The 14759-nt window shown below is 37.0% G+C and overlaps 2 protein-coding genes across 2 annotated transcripts; one reads left to right on the top strand and one right to left on the bottom strand.

Annotated features, from left to right (window-relative positions):
• Positions 1 to 319: 319 nt before the first annotated feature.
• Positions 320 to 3272, bottom strand: LOC107485984 (2-oxoglutarate-dependent dioxygenase 21, chloroplastic-like). The gene is made up of 4 exons (XM_021141682.2): positions 3018 to 3272; positions 2077 to 2232; positions 1583 to 1830; positions 320 to 1044 (listed from the first exon to the last, which is right to left on the bottom strand). Exons 1-4 carry the CDS (start codon positions 3270 to 3272, stop codon positions 465 to 467), a joined length of 1239 nt encoding a protein of 412 aa, XP_020997341.1. The 3' UTR covers positions 320 to 464.
• Positions 3273 to 5901: 2629 nt separating this feature from the next.
• LOC107485985 (uncharacterized) lies at positions 5902 to 10956 on the top strand. Its single transcript, XM_016106528.1, has one exon. It carries the CDS (start codon positions 5902 to 5904, stop codon positions 10954 to 10956), a length of 5055 nt encoding a protein of 1684 aa, XP_015962014.1.
• Positions 10957 to 14759: the final 3803 nt, after the last annotated feature.

Raw genomic sequence — 14759 nt, 5'->3', positions numbered from 1 at the left:
TAGGAAAGCGAAATAAGACAAAAAAAAAAAAAAAAGCTATGCATGGTGACAAGAAGAAGGAAAATAGTACATGCCTAATCAATTTGCACCGATTCAAGTTTTCTTTAAAAGACTTGATGAGTGTCACCTTGAAGTCTTCGATTGACAAAAAGAACCTTATCTTTTATTGCTTTATAATTATTTCACTTATGTTTAGTACTGAAATCCTTAAACAAACAATTAGGTAAGGTGCATGGATGTTCCTATTTATATAATCAAACAGCTTCAGGATTAGCTCTTTGAAAAAACCTTGCATCTATCTTAAAAGTATATTTGCAAGTTCAGATATATTTAGAAGGAGAAATAATGAAAGGATAGAAAAACTTATTAATTACTCTTCAAATCCTTTCATTATCTCCAAAATCTGAAATCACAAACAAACTCTAAAAAAAGAACATACATACCAAAATCTATATATGGTTTAATTATTTCATGATCTTCAAAGTGTCTAGGAACCTTTCTTTTGTAATATCATTGTTGGAAATGAATTGAAGAAACTCCCTGAAGCTGAATTCATTGTAACACTTTGGTAATTGATGATGATTATCATCAACAAGCTCTTTTGCTGGCCCTATCTTCTTGTCCATTGCAAAACTATGAAGACTCACAATTGAAAACCTCTTCTTATCCACATTCACTGTTGCTCGGTGAATCACACTCTTGTAAACTCCATTGCTCAAAACTTCCATTTGATCACCCAATTGCACCACTAGGCCACCTTCGACTAAGGGAACTGCCTCCCAATTATTGTTTTTGTTCTTGAATTCGAGCCCGGATCGAGTTTGGAGTAGAACAGTTATTGATCCATAATCGGAATGAGGGTGGATCCCTAGGGTTAGTTCGGGTTCAGGGCATGCTGGGTAGCAATTCACAGCTAGGAGTTGAGATCCACCATTAACTTCTTCTTCAAGGTAGCTAGGGTTTAACCCTAGGCTCTCAAAAATCATCTCCATTAGTTTGTTTTGAAGATCTTGCACTGCCTCAGCATAATTTCCCATGTTCTTCCTATTACCAATTATAGTTGATTGAATTATTTTTTTTTCTTAAAAATTTGATAAAAAATAATTAATAGAAAATGCTGTTTGTACACCAAAATCAGCCACTAAAATTAGTCACCAATATATTTGTGTATAAATATATGTGTGGTTTAATTTATTTTCAATGTGTATTTATATTTTAATATGTATTTTATACAGGTGACTGACTTTAGTGGTTGATTTTAGTGTACACGTAGCATAACCCATAATTAATATACAATAGAAATATTTTATGAATGAACCTTTTTATTATTGGTTCATATATAGAACACTAAATTCACTAGAAAAAATAGAGTATAATGAAAAAGGAGAAGATAGAAAAGGTTTATAAGAAATAAAAATATTCAAATTTTTTTATATTAGCAGAAAAAAAAATTAGTTTTTTTAAATACAGATCATGTATAATATAATCCTATTCTAGGATATTTATATTTATCAAAGTGAAAAGAGATGAAGCATGCAAAAAAATTTGGTATAAGATTATTATTGATTTTGGTATAATATACCTATAACTTGGTGGATTTGAAGGCCACAAATGAATCCAATCCGGTAGGGGATGAGAATAATGTTTGATGAAATCTCTCCAACAAAAAACTTCATCCCTAGCATGATTAAGGCTTGTTCCATATCTTACTGGCTTATGAACATCATCAGAAAACAAACACATCTTTTCATCATGAGGGAGGTTGAAGAACTCCTCTGCAGCTTTTAGGGCTTCATTTATTGCTGATTCATCAATTCCATGGTTAATAACCTACACAAAAATAATAATCATAAGTTTTGTGAATAGAACTATATATTATTCATAATTGAATTTAATAATAACAATATTAATAATATCTAATGTATTATGTAATTGGTTCATGCATGAAGAAAAGCCACATACATGTATAGGAAGAATTAAGAATAATAATGATATGAATACAATTCCATTCTAAGGGGGGAAAATTGCTTATTTTTTTTCTAACTAGTTGCTGTTATACATAAGGAAGGAAAGTACATTTGATATTTTGTAACAAGCTATGAATGATTCATTTATAAGGAAGCAGCCAAAGACAGTGTATCTTAAATTGCGGTATGGGAAATGGAAGTAAAGTATATATCTCTGGAAGTCAAGATCAAAGTTGCTATTATTAATTACGAGTGTGTTCATCCACTTGACATACAAATTCATGTTGTTATTACCTAAGACAATTGTTTAATTTTATATTATTATTATTATTTTGGTGTCTATGTTGTCGCTTTGAAAAGGGGCATGTCAATGTCATCATTTGTGTACATACCTATTCAAAGTCTTTAAGGGCTATATATACATACATGCAACCATCAGAAATACATACAACTTGCATAATAATATTTTCACTTTAAATAAAACATTATTGGTAATAATAAGTTTTAACTAACTGATCATTTCTAACTAATAATGTGCCTAATTGCAATTAAACATAAAAAATGAGTACATCATCATTATTTAAATAATATATAGTTATCCAAATATATTAAGTATTTAGAGAGTGATAATTATTGTTTATTATTATACACTAATAATGTGTTTTATATTTTCAGTTAAAAAATTGTTAAAATTAAATAAAAAGTCAATTGATATTAACAAAAAAAAGTTGATTACTTAACGTTACTATTTCATTCTTGCTGTAACAGCTAATTAACAATGTAATTTTTTTTACACCAGGAGAGTGTAAAAAAATTTTACGCTTAAAGAGTGTGTAAAAAAAATTTACACTTAAAAGAGTGTAAAAATGAAATCCACTTTATACTAAATTTTAATGTATAATAAACCATATTTTTTAATTTGTAACGATACCCAATTATCCACAATCATGTACAATCTATATTTGTACTTGCATACATGTATTTCCCTAGAAAAATTAAATGATATACAAAATTGAGTAATTGAGCATTGTGCTATATATATATAAATACCTGAAAGAAACCAAACTCCTTGCAAGTATTTCTGATTTCGTTGATAATTTGATATCTACGAGCTTGATCATGAAAATCAGACAAGTCTATTATAGGGAGAGGAAGAACATGTTCATCATGATGATGAATGATGTTTGGGCGTTGTGAAGGGGGTAGAACATAGCGTTGAGGAATAAAAGACACTCCTTGTTGGTCAAGATTCATAGCACTAGTAAAAGAGGAAGCACCACTACTACTCTTTGCTTGATTATCCATGTATCCTTCTTTTTTTGTAAAATGAATTCGATTGAGATATTAGTTGAACTATGATGACTAGCTGACCCTATACATGTACTATTTATAAGCATCTATTATTGTATCATTGATTATCCATACATTTATCCTCTCTATCCATAGTTCCTAATGTTGTTCACTTACATTGTATATGCAAAGCAAAACAAGACAGATTTACTTTCCGTTGAAAATTGAGTACGGATTATTATGCTTAGTAGTTTTATATATATATTAGGAGTGGTTTCAAAAAAAAGGAGGTATTTGACGAAGAACAATTTGAATAGAACGTCACATAGCTGGATCCAAAAGAATAGTGTTATTTATATACATACACAAGCTTAATTTTGACGGCTTTATACACTCTTATATGTATGTATATTAGAAGAGTATACTGTATAGTACATGATCGTACTACATAAATTGTAGGCTTCTTTTGGCATAGCATACAATTTGCACATGTGGGGTGTGTATTATTTTATTTTATTTGAGGGTGGAACTTGTGGGCTGGTTTTGAAGTATATATAGACCCTTGTATTTTAGACTATTAAAAAAAGGAAATTTATTTGGAAATGAATGTGTACTTATTTTTGTTTCAAACAATCATGCACCAACTTGTTCTTAATTCACAATTTCTCAATAAAGATCAGGGACAATAACGTACCTAATGAAATATAGTATCATGTTCATATAACATATCTATCTTGTGCTTTTATTTGGCGGCTGCTTTAATGTTCTTTGCCTCTTTTTCTGGTACATGCATGAATATGTTGTTTTCGGTATTTGGACTCTTCACCGCTTTTTAATTTGCATATGGATATATGAGTAGTGTTGGACTCTCATATGGGGGAGAGAGGTGCTTCACAATTTTGTGGTGTCAGTAAAACCACAATTCGGATCATGCGAGTTTTTATTCATCACACGGACTGTTCGAGTTACATTTCACTAAACGCACGGTCCGATTTGATGCAGTCTGGATACGCATCGTACAATAGCTTCTTCCCGAACAGTGCCTTGAAACCAAACAAAGACCCATGCAACTCACTCTCATTATCCAATTACAATCACTTTGAACTTCACTCCCACCTTCTTCTTCTTTCTTTCTCTGTTTAAATCTTTTTAATTTTTTTTATATTTCGTAATTATAATTATTATTGTTAAGTGGCTAATTATTATTATTGTGGTTAGAAATTGAATTTAGGAATTATTATCATTTTTACCCGATATAGGTTTTTTTTGAATTTTTTAATATTTTATAATTGTTTTTTTTGAATTTTTTTAATATTTTATAATTAAAATTATTATTGTTAGGAAGTTTATTATTGTTGTTGTTATTGTTAGAAGATGAATAGAAATGTGTATTATTTTTGTACTCTATCATTCAAAATAATACATTTTCAAAAGTATTATATCATTTATTTTTCTTACTCTACTAAATAATAACAGAAACCATACTAACAAATTTTTTAGTTATATACCATGAAGGAAAAAAATATAAATGCAGAGAACCAGAGAAAGAAGACGAGCAAGCTTGAAGAAGAACACGGAATCTGATATTTTCAATAAATGTAAATCGGACCTACCGTTTACCATTGGCAGATTCAAATTAATATTTAAAAAAGGGAACTCGGACCCTACGCTTTCATTTTTAGCTTGATAAAAAATATATATACAAAATGCACGGTCCGTTTTGCATTGTTAAAATTCAAATTCCAGCCATCAACAAGTTGTACCCTCCGACTTATTTGTTTATTTTTGCTTAACAAAGAACTCGGACCCTCCGAGTTCTTTCACCTAAAAATGACATAAAGCTGTCCCACCTTTTCGTCTATCTCTCCCTATTTTCATATCCGGAAAAAGTACACTAATGAGTTCCATAACTAAAAAATTGAGCCGACTCTTCACTTGTTAATCGGGTTATTGTTATTGTATTGGTTTTTGACTTCATGATTTTGCCACATCACTTACTCTTCAGTGTGCTTTTTCTCTCTTTTATTTATTTTATTTGTTTGTTGAACTTTTTTTTGCTTGGAGTGTGTTTGCCAAATACGTTTATCTATCCCCTCCCCCTTTTTTTAAAATTTTAATTTTTATACGGCTAGTATTATATATTGTGTCATGCATGCATGTACAAATAAATTATGCACAACATGCATGTTTGATGTATGTTTAATATTTAATGATATGACCAGTAAGATCGGTTACGAGTTATAGCTCGGTAACGTCTCAACCGACCATTGGCAATAACTGATATTTATTCCCGTAACGTCGGATACACAATTAATACTCCTCCTGAGCGTTACACCTCAGAGAAACGGTCCGAACTAGCATAAAAGCAAAAGATCAGAATGAAAAAGGTACGCAATCTTTCCGAGAAATCTCCCATATTCACAAATTCTCTTACTGACTTGAGCGTAGGAGTGCCTTTGCAGGTACCTCCCCCTCCTGGTCATCCTTCGCAGAAGAGGTTGGAATCGCATCTTCGAGGCCTACCGATCTCCTCAAAAGGACGACCTATACCTCATCCCAAGCCGGTAAGAACATTGGCGCTAGAAGAAGGGCCTGGGAAAAAAATCATCGTTCGTGATAAACCCTAGAGATCCTTACACATTCCATGGCTGACGTTCCCCCGCCCTCCCCATCCGAACTTTTGAGGATGGTGACCGAGCTTCAACAAGCAAACCAAAGAATGGCGGAGGACAACCAGAGAATGCAAAACCAAATTGCACAGTTAGTACAAGCCCGCTTGGAACACAATGATAACAATCACGAGAATAATGAACGAACCCATGTTTCCGAGACACCACAAACCAACAATGAAGGAGATCATCACGATGAAGAGGGCCAGCCGGAAAATGAGGACGAACGACCTGATAACTCAACGGGGCCATTCACGGCAGACATAATGAATTTCCAACTTCCTAGACAATTCACCCTCCCGTCAACCTTAACCCCATATGATGGGTTGGGCGATCCAAAGCAGCATGTCAAGAAATTCCGATCTATCATGATCGTTAACGGTGCATCTGATCCAATTCTTTGTCGATGTTTTCCATCTTTTTTAGACGGACCTGCACTTGACTGGTTTTGTTCTTTGCCTGCAGATTCGATATCTCGCTTTCAGGAGTTAGCTGCCCAATTCGAAGATCATTTCGCAGCATCCGCAATATACCTCCATGACTCTGACTATTTGACGACTATTAAACAGGGACCACAAGAAAGCTTGAAGGACTACATTACCCGGTTTACTAAGATAGCCATGAGGATCCCAGATCTCCACCCAGAAGTCCATCTCCACGCCATTAAAAGCGGCCTTCGTCCCGGAAAATTTCAAGAAACTATCGCTGTAACAAAGCCCAAAACTTTGGCCGAGTTTCGTGAAAAGGCCAAAGGTCAAATCGACGTTGAAGAACTCAGGCTGGCGAGGAGATCAGAAAAATCGGCCACAAATAAGGAGGATGATAAGAACAGAGACAGTAAAAAACCATTCACGCCGGTCCCACGCTATGACTCCTACACTCAGTTCAACACAAAAAGAGATGATATTATCAAGGAGATTCTCAACTCCAAGTTAATAAAACCTCCTCGCAAAGCAGGCAATTACCCAGAGCCAAAAGGACTTGACAGATCCAAGTATTGCACTTTTCATCAAAAGCACGGACACACGACTGATGAGTGCATCATTGCCAAAGATCTCCTCGAGCGACTAGCAAGGCAAGGCCACCTGGACAAATTTATTTCAGGGCATATTCAGAAGAACATCACTCCTGCCCCGGACACGTCGACCGCAACCACCTCCGCTAAAGGGAAAGAAAAGGCACCATCCCAACCAAGAGGTATAATAAATTGCATTTCAGGGGGCTACGCAGGAGGCGGCCACACAAGCTCGGCCCGAAAGCGCACGTACCGAGCTATGTTGACAGTCGCAGACGGAATAAACGATTCCCAGCCGTTGATAAATGTCCCAGAGGTGACTTTTCGACCAGCCGACTTTAACGGTGTCGGCAGCAACCTCGATGATCCAGTCGTAATCTCCATCCAGCTAGGAGACCTCATAGTAAAGAAAGTCTTACTCGATCCAGGAAGCAGTGCGGACGTCTTATTCCATACAACCTTCGAAAAGATGAAGCTGAGCAATAATATACTACAACCATACTTCGGAGACCTGGTCGGATTTTCAGGAGAACGAGTTCCAGTACTGGGATCAGTGTGGTTACAAACCACACTCGGTGAGCAACCATTACATAAGACACAAGATATCCAATATCTCGTGGTCGATTGTTTTAGCCCTTATAATATCATTCTGGGTAGACCTTTTTTAAATAAGTTTGCTGCAATCGTATCTACTATTCACCTTTGTGTCAAGTTTCCTGTGCAGGACAATCTCATAGGTACAATTCACGACGACATCCAGGAAGCCCGACAATGTTACAATATGAGCTTAAAACTGCCCAAAAAGCTCGGACGACAACAAGTCAATTCCATAAATTCCGAGCCGATAACATCAGCCGAGTTAGACCCCCGAGCCGACTTCGAGGATCGGCCTATGCCAAACGAAGACTTGACGAAGATAACATTAGGCAATGATCCGATGAAGTTCACCTTTGTCGGCACTTCCCTCAGTCCAGAAGACAAGGAGAACCTTGAAAATTTCCTCCGAGAAAATTTCGATCTATTTGCATGGACCTCTGCCGACATGCCAGGAATAGATCCGTCGGTTATAACACACAAATTAGCATTAAGCCCAGCAGCCCGACCAATCTCCCAGAAAAAAAGAAACCTCGGCACCGAAAAGAGAGAAGCATCAATAAACGAGGTAAAGAAGCTAATAGATGCCAATTTCATCAGGGAAATCAGATTCACAACATGGCTGGCCAATGTGGTTATGGTAAGAAAAAATAATGGTAAGTGGCGCATGTGCGTCGACTTTACTGATTTAAACAAAGCGTGTCCCAAGGACGCTTACCCTTTACCCTGTATTGATACTCTGGTTGATAACTCTTGTGGTTACGGCACCTTAAGTTTCATGGATGCATATTCTGGTTATAACCAGATTCTCATGCACCCAACAGATCAAGAAAAAACGGCTTTCATAACCGAGAATGGTAATTACTGCTATAACGTCATGCCTTTTGGTTTAAAGAATGCAGGGGCGACATATCAACGGTTAATGAACAAGATCTTCGAACAGCAGATAGGGCGGAACATAGAGGTTTACGTTGACGACATGGTCGCCAAAACCAAACCCGGAGACTCTCACATTCGGGACCTGGCCGAAATCTTCGGCCAAATACGGCGATATAAAATGAGGTTAAATCCAGAGAAGTGCGCCTTCGGAGTCCGAGGAGGGAAATTCCTCGGATTCATCCTCACAAGCCGAGGAATTGAAGCAAATCCAGAAAAGTGTCGCGCAATACTCGACATGCACACCCCATCCACAATCAAGGAAGTTCAGAGGCTAACAGGACGATTAGCCGCTCTTTCTAGATTTTTACCATGTTTGGCCCCTAAATCTTCGAAATTTTTTCAGTGTTTAAAAAAGAACGCAAAACATTTTGAATGGAATCAAGAGTGTGAAATAGCTTTCAAAAATATAAAAGAATTCCTTTCAAAACCCCCTATACTGCAAAAACCAAAGTATGGTGAACCGTTGTATATATATTTGTCTATTACTGATTTTGCCATTAGCTCTGCTCTTGTAACAGAAACAGATAAGAAGCAACAGCCAGTCTACTTTGTGAGCAAGACCTTGCAGAAACCATATTTTCAAAGCCACACGATCATTGTCCGAACTGAACAGCCTCTACGACAAGTTCTGTCAAAGCCCGAGCTGGCAGGAAGATTAATCAAATGGGCTATTGAGTTGTCAGAATTTGACATTCAATACCAGCCGAGAGGGTCGATCAAGTCCCAACACCTCGTCGACTTCGTCGCCGAGCTTACCGAACCAAGCTCCGACGTGCCAAGTTCAGGATGGACCTTGTTTGTAGACGGAGCTTCCAACCCTCATGGTGCTGGTGCCGGAATACTACTCGAGAGCTCGGATGGCATAGTTCTCGAGCATTCCCTCAGATTCTCATTCAAGGCCAGCAATAACCAATCTGAATACGAGGCCCTCATAGCAGGGCTCAGGTTAGCCAGCGACTTACATATCACAGATTTAAAGGTTTATTGCGATTCATTGTTAGTAGTTCAACAAGTAAACCACAGTTTTCAAACAAAGGACCCGATTTTATTGCAATACTTAGATATTGTCCAACAACTGCTGAAAAATTTTTCAAAAATAAACGTTACTCACATACCTAGAGAGCAGAACCATAGGGCAGATATTCTGTCAAAATTAGCAACTACACAAGCGCACACCGCCACTCTATTACAGTCAACCCTAGATAAGCCGAGCATTGATGTATTTACTGTTTTTAACACAACTAATAATGACAATTGGCAATATCCTTACATCCAATATCTTCGTTCTGGTCTCATCCCAGAAGAGATCCAAAATAAAAATAAGTTCCGAAGGCAAGCCTCCTATTATACATTATTAAATGACAATCTTTATAGGCGGGGATTCTCTCGACCTTTGTTAAAATGTTTGAACAGGGCAGACGCCGACCTTGTGCTGTCCGAAGCCCACGAGGGCATTTGCGGAATACATTCTGGGGCACGAAGCCTCTCACAGAAAATCCTTCGAGCAGGTTTTTACTGGCCGACGATCCAGGAGGATAGCAAACACAAAGTACGAACTTGTGAAAATTGCCAGAAGCATGCACCGATCATTCACCTGCCAGCAGAGCATTTTCATAGTTCGACGATAAGCTGGCCATTTGACAAATGGGGAATTGACATTCTAGGACCATTCCCAACTGCTCCAAGACAGGTAAAATATCTGGTAGTCGCAATTGATTATTTTTCCAAATGGATAGAAGCACAACCTTTGGCTAGAATAACATCCGAACAAATGATAAACTTCGTTTGGAAAAGCATAATCTGCAGATTTGGTATACCTAATCACATTATAACTGACAATGGTCGACAGTTTATAGACCAAAGTTTTAAGAATTTTTTGCAAAACCTGAAAATCAAACAACACTTCTCCTCTGTTGAACATCCGCAATCCAACGGGTTAGCAGAAGCCGCCAATAAGGTCATCCTCCAGGCCCTACGCAAAAAGCTCGAGACTGCAAAAGGCCTATGGGCCGAACTAATCCCAGAAATATTATGGGCATATAATACTACAGCTCACTCGACAACAAAGGAAACCCCATTCCGTTTGGTATATGGGTCCGAAGCCATGATCCCCATAGAAGTATCACTAGGCTCAATGCGGACATTAGCAGAAGAACATAATCATGCTAGACGAGCCGAGCTTGACTTAATTGAAGAGGTCCAAGAAGCAGCAGCAGTCAGACACCGAGCATTACAGCAACAACTTAGCCGACGACATGGACAGAAAGTGCACCAAAGATCCTTCAATAAGCACGATTTAGTTCTCAGAAAGACCGAGCAAGCTCGCCGACCTTCCTCCCATGGGAAACTCGCGGCAACATGGGATGGCCCATACAGAATACATGAAGTCCTCGGGAGAGGAGCATACAAGTTGGAAGAATTAGATGGCACAATACTCCCCAACACATGGAACATTGGTTCCCTGAAACGATATTACAGTTAAAGCAGCATGCCAGTACTCTTTTTCCTACCATAAGCATTTTTTCCAAAGGGTTTTTTGGTTTTTGGAGGTTTTAATGAGGCTGGCTTACCTTGAAAACTTGATGTCACAGGTACTGCTGTTAATAAAATGTCACTTTCATTTTATTTGATATGCATTCTTTAAACAGATTACAGCATCACCCGAAAGGGAATTTACTACAGATAACGACTAAAACTCCCCCAAGGGGAGAAACCGATCATACCTAAAAGTCGCATTATTAAACGAATGCGCAAGCAACACAACTTAAATTCCCGTTAATGCCAACCAAAGGCAACAGAATACATGATTAGGAAGCCATACAATCCTAATCAAATCAGTTTTCAAACAAACAGTTCTTATGGTCAGAAGTATCGAAATTTAACAAAAGCCAAAGTACTACTTGGCAAATTCAAGCATACAACAAAAAGCAAAGCTACTTAAAAAAAAAAAAAATTCTCAGCTGCCCAAATTTTCATCTCCTTCCTCATTAGCCTCCTCATCATCAACAAGATCCCCATCCCGAATTACCTTACCGGGATCCATAGCAGCGAAATCTCCTTCAGGAAACAGAAATTTTGCTTGATTAACAGCTCGTTGAAAGCCCTCAGCAAATGCATCCAAAATATCCCCTTCTTTACGAGTCTCAACCTCTTTCATTTTGGCCGACACTTTGATAATCTGGTCACTCAAGTTCGTCAATTCATTCTCTTTCTTTTTCAACAAACCGGAAATCTCTTCATGACACTCCTTTTCCACTTTCAATTCAGTTTCAACCTCGGATAGCTTTTTCTTCAACTCACTCAAACCTTTTTCCTTCAGCAAGAGTTGCTCCTTTAACTCGGCAACTTGAGACGCCTCACCAACCAACTTCCTATGCTTCTTCTCCTGACTTCGCCCAATGCTAGCCAAACGAAAGCCAAGCACCTAGCAAACACGGCATCAGTGAAAGAATAACACCTGTAAGAATTGATCCACCCCTAAATCTCCAACCTCCTCCACTCGTCTATTATCCACCGAAGCCTGAACGACCTCATCGGCCACAACACTAAAAGGAAACTTTGTACTCCACACCGAAGAACTCTCTCCTTCACTTTCAAAGACATGCAACTTTTCTTGTTTCACCAAAAAGTTTGATAAATCCTCCAGCGCAACACTCCCATCTTTCCCTTGATTTTCCTCAATCAAAGCAGATTCCGACTTCCTCTTCTTAAAAACAATCGGTTTCTTCCTCGGAGGGGGCTGATTAACTTCGGCACCCCCATCAACTTTCTCTTGAGTGGACGAAGATCCTTCAAAATTCTTAGCCTTGAACCTCGACCTCAGACTAGATGCTGTCACACCAGGGAAACTGCCAGCTGCAACATAAAAGACTAATTGATCAATCAACTAGAAATAGTAAAACCAGTACAGAATTTTTTCAACTTCTTACCAAAATATTCAATAACAGCACTCTTATCTTCCTCCCAGGGAAGCAGATCAGAAACAGAGATTAAACCACCTTTTCCAACCATCTCCATCAGAAATGAAATTATACATTCATTCCGACTGTTTATAAGATCAACACCCAATATATGTTGTGGATGACAACACCAATATAAGGGGAATTTCTCCCCCAAATGTTCATCAACATAAAAAGGGAATTCCTCATCAACGGACTTCACTTTCAAAAACATTTCTTTGAAATCCTTAAAGGATGATTTATACAGTTTGAAAACAGAGAAGCCCGGCGTACTATTCAAATTAACCCACAACCCTTTCCATACCCCTTTAGCTTGAAACAAACAGAAAAACAATTCTACATCAGCTTCAATTTCAAGAAAATCCATTAGAGCCTGAAAACATCTGATAAAAGCCCACCCATTCGGGTGTATTTGAGATGGGGCACAATTCATTTGCCTCAATACATTACATTCAAAAGCAGTGAATGGAAGCTTTACCCGCAATTCTTCCATAACACAACTATACATATAAAAACTTTGAAAATCATTTCTCCTATGAAAGACACGCTCAGAGCGGCTGCATGGCAAAAGTTCAACCCGAAACCCAGCCCTAACAATCCTACCCAGATTTACCCTATTAACACTCTCAAGGTCAGAAAACAATGAACCACGAATGTGCACATCTCTCTCAACCCAACCATAATCCTCATCGTTATCAACCCGTGGTAACAATTTTTCTTTCTTATCAGCCATTTTTCACTAAGAAATTTGAAACAGTAGAAGACAGAAATAACTTACTCACCTCTAGTACCCATGCTTTTACCAAAACGTGATGCTTTCCACTTAAACAAGGTAACCGAAAAATCCCATCTTCAAACTAAGCCACTAATTAAATAAACCTTTGAGTTCCACAAGTTAATCCAAACCATTCATTTAACCCACTTACAACGGTTGCAAAACAGCTTTGGAAGTTGAACCAACTCATCATGATAACCGAGCGCTGAAACCAAGAAACCAGGCAGTTTCGAAACATTTCAATAAATTGAAATAAATTAAATTGAATGAGCCATGTTGACCTGGGGGCTCCATATACCGAGCCATAACTCGTCTAAAAGCTCAACCCGTCTCTTCAAGGCCAGGCTAAGCTTAGGGGCTGTGATATGACCAGTAAGATCGGTTACGAGTTATAGCTCGGTAACGTCTCAACCGACCATTGGCAATAACTGATATTTATTCCCGTAACGTCGGATACACAATTAATACTCCTCCTGAGCGTTACACCTCAGAGAAACGGTCCGAACTAGCATAAAAGCAAAAGATCAGAATGAAAAAGGTACGCAATCTTTCCGAGAAATCTCCCATATTCACAAATTCTCTTACTGACTTGAGCGTAGGAGTGCCTTTGCAGGTACCTCCCCCTCCTGGTCATCCTTCGCAGAAGAGGTTGGAATCGCATCTTCGAGGCCTACCGATCTCCTCAAAAGGACGACCTATACCTCATCCCAAGCCGGTAAGAACATTTAACATACTTAATTAACTTGGGTTGGTCGAGTAGTCAGTTCATTCGTCCGCTTAAATAAGTGTTGGGGGTTTAAATCCAACTTTGTACATACAACAAATGGAACTCAGATCTGCGACGAATTAGTCTTTGATCTGTCGGATTGGAGGATATTATGGAAAACAAAAAAAACATTTAACATACTTTTATGTAAAATAATTAGAATTTAATTTTAATAGATTAATAATATAAATAATTTTACATGATCATTTAATTAAATTTATGTATTTAGATAAATTAACAATATATTATGATGACAAATATCAGTTCGGCTTTAAATAAATAACCCAAATGATTAGTATAGTTTGATACTTTGATCTGTATGTTAATGACGTATGTAAAAAATTCAGAACATAAAAGCTCATGATGAAAACCTAATTAAGTAACGTTGAATGAGAGTGCTAGGCTTATGCTAATTCAAAGCCAAGAAAGGAAAAGAATGATAACATTCTTTATATTAATAATCGAATCTATTCTATTATATAAAAATCGGATGTCTGTATTTAATGATAAAACTGACGTGATATACTTCGAAAAGTGTTTCTCAAATTAATTATTTTAATTCATTTAATACAATTTATTGCAATGACTTAATTATTTCACCTAATTGATTTGATTAAATATTTAAATATCAATATAATTTATTATAATTTATATTACTTAATTAATTACACTACATTAATTATAATCGTTATATTAGTGAATTGATTTTTTCCTTTATGAAGTTTAAAATAAAATAAATAATTTATTGTTTATTCTAATTAAATTCATTAAATTTAATTATATAT

Source organism: Arachis duranensis, chromosome 4 (genome assembly GCF_000817695.3).
Source record: "Arachis duranensis cultivar V14167 chromosome 4, aradu.V14167.gnm2.J7QH, whole genome shotgun sequence".
In the NCBI taxonomy this organism is placed as follows: Eukaryota; Viridiplantae; Streptophyta; class Magnoliopsida; order Fabales; family Fabaceae; genus Arachis; species Arachis duranensis.
Note: the sequence above shows the minus strand (reverse complement) of the source record. Positions and strands in the feature narration are given on the sequence as shown.

Bases quoted from the DNA above. Each gene is read 5' to 3' on its own strand.
- LOC107485985 (XM_016106528.1), top strand. From the start codon at position 5,902: ATGGCTGACGTTCCCCCGCCCTCCCCATCCGAACTTTTGAGGATGGTG.
- LOC107485984 (XM_021141682.2), bottom strand. From the start codon at position 3,272: ATGGATAATCAAGCAAAGAGTAGTAGTGGTGCTTCCTCTTTTACTAGT. The intron at 1,831-2,076 runs GTACTTTCCTTC...ATTTTTGTGTAG, and splicing joins CTTGTTACAAAATATCAAAT to GTTATTAACCATGGAATTGA. The intron at 1,045-1,582 runs GTATATTATACC...AATTGGTAATAG, and splicing joins TCAAATCCACCAAGTTATAG to GAAGAACATGGGAAATTATG.